The sequence below is a fragment of the Genypterus blacodes genome, unplaced genomic scaffold, assembly GCF_046128005.1.
Source record: "Genypterus blacodes isolate CSIRO-AG114 ecotype Tasmania unplaced genomic scaffold, CSIRO-AGI_Gbla_v1 ptg000036l_1, whole genome shotgun sequence".
NCBI lineage: Eukaryota > Metazoa > Chordata > Actinopteri > Ophidiiformes > Ophidiidae > Genypterus > Genypterus blacodes.
In genome coordinates, this window is record NW_027466849.1 from 500,001 (window position 1) to 507,596 (window position 7,596).

At 43.6% G+C, this 7,596-nt stretch overlaps 1 protein-coding gene across 4 annotated transcripts in view; it reads right to left on the reverse strand.

Moving 5' to 3' along the window:
- Positions 1-5,794, reverse strand: part of wt1b (WT1 transcription factor b) — a 7,185-nt gene extending 1,391 nt beyond the window's left edge. The window contains exons 1-5 of one of the 4 annotated variants that reach the window (XM_076147029.1): positions 4,923-5,794; positions 2,903-3,025; positions 2,374-2,473; positions 979-1,059; positions 1-90 (exon numbers count right to left, since the gene is read on the reverse strand). The exon at positions 1-90 is cut by the window's left edge and continues 28 nt beyond it. In XM_076147029.1, the coding sequence (XP_076003144.1) occupies positions 1-90; positions 979-1,059; positions 2,374-2,473; positions 2,903-3,025; positions 4,923-5,343 (815 nt within the window). In that variant the 5' untranslated portion in view covers positions 5,344-5,794. Of the gene's footprint in view, positions 94-978; positions 1,060-2,373; positions 2,474-2,902; positions 3,026-4,922 lie in introns of all 4 variants that reach the window. The other 3 variants (XM_076147028.1, XM_076147027.1, XM_076147026.1) reach the window with 3 other exon arrangements.
- Positions 5,795-7,596: the final 1,802 nt, after the last annotated feature.

Here is a 7,596-nt window from a genome sequence, read left to right on the forward strand (position 1 = left end):
TGTATGTGGTACTGAGCGCTGCAGCTGACCAGCATCGGGGGAGGAGGAGGGGGGGCGGCGTGGTCACTCTCATAGCCGGTCCCATGGCCACTGCTGGGCAGAGGGGGGTTACAAATGATTCAAACACAATTAATTATCATTAATTAGACAATTAATTAATTCTTTGACCAACAAAAGACTCCATTTGAGAGAAATGACACTAAAGTCCTGCATGTGTATGTGTGAAAAGTAAAGTAAGTGAAGTAAAGACGGTAACTTGTGATCTGTGTTCAAAACAAAACAAAGCAGAAAAATGCTTTGCTTTATCTTAAATTATTGATGTTTCCACAATAGAAGCCAGTGTTTCCTGTACCTGTGCCAGTGCCTTCTCTTCCAAACTAGGGATTTTTTAAAAAAACCGTATTTAAAAAAACAAAAAACCAAACAGCCATTGTAAGGTTGTTATGGGATCAAATGACTGTATTGCAATTTAGTCGCAAATTTCCTGGCTTATAATTACTTTTATTAATAACTTTGAAGAATAATGTGTACAGTAGAAAAAAAATAAACTTGTATCATCTGGATTATATATTAAATGTTGATATCTGTTTTGGTTTTCAGCTCTACAGCAGGCAGACACATCCGTCAACCATGAATCCAACACCTGGGCCTCAAACAACAAACAGAAATGTCCCAGCATTCATGACCTCACAATGTCCTCCTCAAATGATAGAGGTACACACACACACACACACGCACACACACACATACACCCATACGCACAAACGCACACACGCACACATGCACACGCACACGCGCGCACACACACACACACACACACACACACACACACACACACACACACACGCACACACACACACACACACACACACTATTATTGCTCTCCCTCTGCTGTAGGCCAGCAACCATCTGGTCCAATCCTCCTCTTCCTCCTCTGCTGCACCCCACAAATGCAGGTGAACACTCAGACTGGCTCACCTCTTCATGGAAGATGCCAGGGAATTCATTTGGTTCCATGTCACACACTCCAGCTGAGATGCCATTTGGTACAGGTTGTCACTGAGTGAAACATACAACACAAACATTTAGCATTTAGATTTTGGTTCAATAAGGGATGATTGACAGCCAGACTGTGAAATATCAAGATCCAATTCTCATGATTTCTTCAATACTTTCATAGATTAAATGGATAAGGAGCAAAGCTAGCTGTCAGTGGTGTCATACATAAAAAGAACAAGGTGTATTTTGGTTCTATTTCCTTTATTTAATTCTAAATCTGTTATTCTTTCTTTTGGGGAGAGGGGGTCATTAAATTAGTCACTGCTTCTTCTCTGTGTCTTCTGCTCCCTTTTTCCTGAAGACATCTCACTGAGGGGAACTCCAAATGGTTGGCTTATTAACACATCCTGTCCACCCTCCACACTCCTCACTGGCTTCATTAAAAAACATGGGCTCCGAGCCATTCTTTACCTTGGCACGTCCCACTGGTGCACACGCACACGCTCACATCATGCATACACACACACTCACATACGGAGACGATGGTGCGCTCTGCAGGGATGAGTGCATCCGTGCCTAGTACACCACGGACCAGTGCATGACATCACTCTGTCCTCAGTATCATTAAAGGCATGAAAGTTTCGGGGGAATTCTGGAAGGCATTCCTGGAGAAGTCCTTGAGGGAAGGATCGTGATGGCTCGCTAATCAGCTCAGAACTTTGGTAAACTGTGGAAAGGCTCGCTGACATCTACCACACACGCACTGTGTGTCCGTGTGTGTGTCCGTGCACGCGGATGCATGTGTCTGTGCTCGTTTGAGCGTTTCCAGTTCATGCCATGAGCTCTAATAGCACTGAAGTCTTCCCCCTCTTATCAACTGTTGTTTCAGTATTTGGGTTGTACATGTTCTTTCTCCAATAACAACATAGAGTGGAATTTAAGGAATTCCGTTTTCATTTGCCCCTTGGGATGTTTTGCATCTAAACGAAAAGTTGAAACCACAGGGAGATGTTAGAGTAAGTATATTCCCAGCTATTATTACCGTTTCCTCTCTGTCGGTGCTCACTCTGACTGAACTCCTCTCTTTTACTTCTCCTCATTTTCCCCGGGGTGGACTCAGACACATCAGCCGTATATCACTCAGTGTTTGTTTTGGCCTGCTGTGCACCAGTGGGCAGCACTTAACCTCAGAACAAATTGGGCTTCACACACCAGACAGTTGAGAGCCAGACACAGGGCTTAACTGGGGATCAGAGAGAGTTCACACCTCTATAAAATTACCAGCAGAGCAGCCAGTGAATAAGTTGCATGTGGTGTTGAGTGGAAAGAATCTTCTAATCATTAATGACTGAGGAGTCTGAGATAAATGCGTACCTGTTGTAGTTTCTCAGCAGAAGCGCCTGGCTGCTCGGGCAGGATTCAGGAGGGTTATGGCAACCAAACATGGGAGGAGGAGCCGAGTACTGCTGGTCAACTGAGCACAACAACATAAACAGCTTGAGAACAACAACAACAACAACAACAACAACAACAGACGGGAGTATTATCCTCATTTCTTATTCCCATCTATGAGAGCTAACACCAAACACATCCAGATATAGTTCATATATTTCATGTATGCATGTCTGTGAATGGAGCGATCACCACACAGTGCTCCTTTTCAGGTTCATATAGTATATTGGTCCCCAGACAGTTTTTGACATTCCAGCAGAGCCGCATAAAGCTGTTTCCTCCTGTTATCCTTTCCAGAGTCATTAACCATATGCTTAAAGAGCGATGTGAGTGCGTGGAGATGGACAGAGGTGAAGGAAAGTGGATAAACGCTATTTTGTTCTGATATGACAAACGTCTTCTGGCCTGCAAGTCAATTTATTGGAAAGAGTGTCAGGATGCAGATAATTACCCATGTTAGGCTGCGGTGACAAAGTGTCCTCATGTTTGAAGGACAGGCTGGACAGCTGCGGGGTGTGGTGAGACGGAGTGTGGCCGTAACTCGGGTTACTGTCCAAGCCTACTGCGCCGTAACCTGATAGACAAACAAGGAGGGAAATTATTGTATTTTCCTGGTAATAAATTATGACTTTACCATCCCGCAAATGATCCCGTAACCTCTCCAGGATCCGGTCAGTTTTTTAGAAACCCCTGGCGGCAGCGTTCGGTCCCTGCCAGGGTTACCACAGAGAGCCCTTCATCAAAGCACTAAATCCTCTTTCCTTCTAACATATTCTTTCTTTCCTGCTTCCCATCATCCTTTGGCCTTGTGGTTGCAATATTTATAGCAGGTGGAAAAAGAAAATTGGCAAAACACACCACAGACAGACGACATGAGCTCCCATCAGCACTGAGCTGTGTGCATGCAAACTACAAGACAACACACTGGAAGCATTGTTTCAATCAATGCCAGTGGTCATAAAACGCCACAAATCCAGGTCACATATTTGATTTGATGTGAAGTTGCCTCAAACAGTGACTACACACACATGCATGGACACATGGCCTGCTCCATCCTGACTCAGGCCAGGGAGAAAACGGTCAGAAAGTTCCTGACAAAACTTGACTCATCCATTCTAGGTTAAATCCCTGCGGCCTGCAGAGCACCACACCGAGCACTTTTATCACTTCATCAAAACCTACTTTCCACTGAGCAAACAAGACTCTGCACATCAGCTCACACGTTGGGGCTCTAAAGCGCGTAGCTCTGAGTAATGAACCCCAACAGACGGCACAGGCATTTGTTGTTTACAGAGGTTTTCCATTTTCTCTGTCATGTCAATAATAACGCTGCAGCAGGGAAAAGCTAAATGAAGTTGGAAGATTGATCATATCTGAGCTGTTCTGGCTTGTTTTGTGAGGTCCACTTGGATGTTTTTTTGAAAAATTCCCATAACACCACTGGGAGTAATAAAGCAAACTGATGAATCACAGCTCATCACTTCTTCAATGGGTTGTTAAAAATATTAAACACAAGTGTTTCCATGAGGTCACCACATTGTTAATTCTTGTCTTGGGGATTCAAAACAAAGGTTAAATTAAGATCTCAACATTATAGTGATACCCAAGATAGAAATTCTGGACTTTCTGCTACACAAACACAAGATAAGGGTTTTTAAATGATAGAAAACTTCAACTTCAGCTGAATTCTATTGCGCGGCTATTTTAGTAATTTGGCTTTCCTTTGGTTTACTTGACTACCGCACTACAAATCATCTGAGCAGTCTTTTAGTTAAATTCAATAATTAGGATCACAGTCTCAAATAAACATGAATCATTCAAACAATCCATTATTTCACAAGTGTGTGGGAAGAAATGCAGTTGTGTTGAGTTGAATGTCTACAGTGAACTGACTCGAGGCTTTCTTCAGCTGATATATGAATACGTGCAGTGAAGACACTTTTTGAACAGCAAAGATGTATGATTCATGATTTGATGACTAATTTACAAGAGGTCATTTTACCCGTGAGTATAAATCACTTGATCGAATTTAAAAATCTGTTTAATCCTCCAATTCAATTTAGGTGAAAGTCTCAGCAGACTGCAGGAGGAAAGGAGCTGTTGGCCATCAGTGGCAGCAGGCAGCTGTCAGGCTCATTTCTGACAGAACACAATGACCCAGTGCAGCTCATAACATCCTGCTCAGACACAACACCACTGACAAACACTAAACACACCCCATTACACAACACATCTATAGAATGACACGCATACAGTACACCCAAAGCATTATGGGAGTGATTGGTGAGGTCAAAACAGCTGTCATGATGTGTTTTACTGCAGGGCAAGTCAATCAATCAACCTCCTCTCTAGATAAAATTGAAAGAATCCATGTGTGTGTGTGTGTGTGTGTGTGTGTGTGTGTGTGTGTGTGTGTGTGTGTGTGTGTGTGTGTGTGTGTGTGTGTGTGAGAGAGTGAGCAGCATGCTTACCTTGGCTCCTCGGGGTTGGTGGACTGTCCACACAGCCGGGCAGGTAGCTTCCGTTGGGAAACACCCTGGGTTGACCTGCAGTTGGCTCCCCAAAGGCCCCGACCCGACAGCCGCCCGGGCCTGTAAACTGACCAGCGAAGTGCACTGTGAAGGCCCCGAGTCCACAATGAGGGTCCTCTAGGGGGTCGGAGGGCCCCCAACCTGGTTCCTGCTTGATGAGGGAATGATGGGAGGGCAGGGAGCTGTAGGGAGAGCCAGGGTGCAGGTCCAGCAGTTGAGTCCACTGGCCACCGCCAACAGACATTCCACAGCCACCTCCACCTCCTGGTAAGGAGGGCACGGGGGGCGCTGGAGGTAGAAGGGTCAGGTCTCGAACATCAGACCCCATCGACCCCATGGCTCCGCAAGGCTCCGTCAGCATTGGGAATGGCTGTTAGAGACAGTCCACAAATGGAGAGATGATATCCCAAAAAGCTTCAAAAGTCACAAGACAACACAGTGATAAACTCCCGAAAACTTTAAAAAGAAAAACAGTTAACGACGAAACGATGAGCGTAGCGTTGAGTCGTTGCACACTCGTCTGTGGGAACACACATCAGTGGCCGCTAACAAGCCATCAGGTCCTCAGCGTTTGCCTGTTGAGCATTGTGAGTGATGACCACCAAAATCTGGATGCCGAAGCTGGAGCTTGCTGGGAGTCTCAGTCAGAGTTTGTGAGGGTATCAGTGCCTTGTCCCTGTTTCTCTATGATGTCTGGCTTTCCTTACACTCCTGAAGGCTCAAATACTGCATAAGTCACTGGGCTGGGGGAGGAGCGAGGGCGGCTGAGAGGAGGATGACTCGCTCGCCTTGCCCCAGCGGACACACACTGCACTTCTGAGTAGATTCTGACTAATGTCACATTTGCATGAGCGGGTGTCGCTTCTTAAACCTTTGAGCAAGTTCACATGTTGCTCAGAGATCGTGTACGTGTGAGAGAGGGAGAGACAGACAGAGAGACAGAGAGAGACAGAGACAGAGACAGAGAGAGAGAGAGAGAGAATTTACATGTACCGCTGGTAAATAAACTCATGTAAACTTTACGGTACATTCAGTAAGAGCTGGATTTGGAGGTTCCTAAACTCCATTGACCTGAACGGCTCTTTCACTGCTCTTTGGAATGGTGGATAATTCACTCTCTCTTTGAATCTTTTATTTTCTGCAAATTCCCCATATTTTAAATAATTTGGCAATTGAAGTAGACAGCAAAACATAAAGATATATGTATTTTTTCAAGTATATTTTTCTGTTCTGAATAAGTGTCAATTTCAATTGTACATTCTTACATATCTTATATTTTAACATTAAACTGGATACATTTTAATGATTTTTGGAGAACACCTATAGCAAATTTGATGATTAACTGATAACTACTAAAAATTCCATTTTGTAATAATCTAATTTTATTGCAGATGCGCTGTGCATTTTCTGAGTTTGAGAATAGGTTTGTTTTGCAAGCAACTCACACAAACTGCCTGAGCTTGGAGCAAAGCCACATCACACAAAATATAATTATTTATTAGCAGAGTAGAGGGGGAGTGTGTGTGTGTGTGTGTGTGTGTGTGTGTGTGTGTGTGTGTGTGTGTGTGTGTGTGTGTGTGTGTGTGTGTGTGTGTGTGTGTGTGTGTGTGTGTGTGCGCGTGCCTGCCTAAAAGATAGAGGTGGTGACCTTAAGTCAAGCTTAACTGGATGTGGAGCTGCAGTGGAATGCAGTAACTTGGAATATGCCTGCAGATTCAGCACAGCTGCTGTGGATATTTTACATGATATTATTTGTCATATCAGGGCTTTGGATCTTCCTTTATAAAAGCTTAAAACAATTACAAAACATTTCAATGAACTGGCAATTACATATTACTGATAACGCAACAAGGGCTTTTTCTTTCAGTATTACTATAAAACAGTAATGCAAAAACAGAAACAATTCTGAATTTAAAAAAAATACTTTTTTGAATTTCTGTTTTATCTAATTTTAGATAAAAACTGATTTTCTCTGGTAGAATTTGCTGAAATCCTCATTCCATCCCGAGAGGAATCCATACATGGTGCTCTGTGCTTCTGATTTTGATTTGGGAAAACATTTTCAGCGCCCACCAAAGCAAGTACCACCATTTACCACAAGGGGAATGGCTACCTTACCTGTCAATCATGGGGGGAGGGGTTGTGGAAGCAGCACTAGGGTGCAGCAGGAAGATGGGGAAGGGAGTTGCTCAAATACTCCACTTACAATTAGCATTAACAGTAAATGTGGTGACTATGCTTGAAAAGTTACTTTTTCACTGATGGGACTGTTAAACCACAAGTAAAAGTAAAAGGTCAGGTCATTGTCAGTCTGTCTTTGATCTGGCTATACTCTCTTTGATGTCTTAACAGTCTAAATCTCTCTGGTGATAGAGTTCAATTATAGTTAATTTGTTTTCCTCACTGATTTCAATCTTTATAATCAGTTCAAATAATTAATTTCTAGATTCCAGCACAGTGGACAAAGCTGCAGCGCTGCAACACTGCAGTGAGGTAAGAGTGTTCACCAGTTCCCGTCATCGCCATCTGAAATATTAGTCTAGGATTCCAGTGAAAGTTGCTGACCCCTAATTTAACTCAAAAAGAAGAAGTTGGTAGGGGGGTGGCTCTGGTA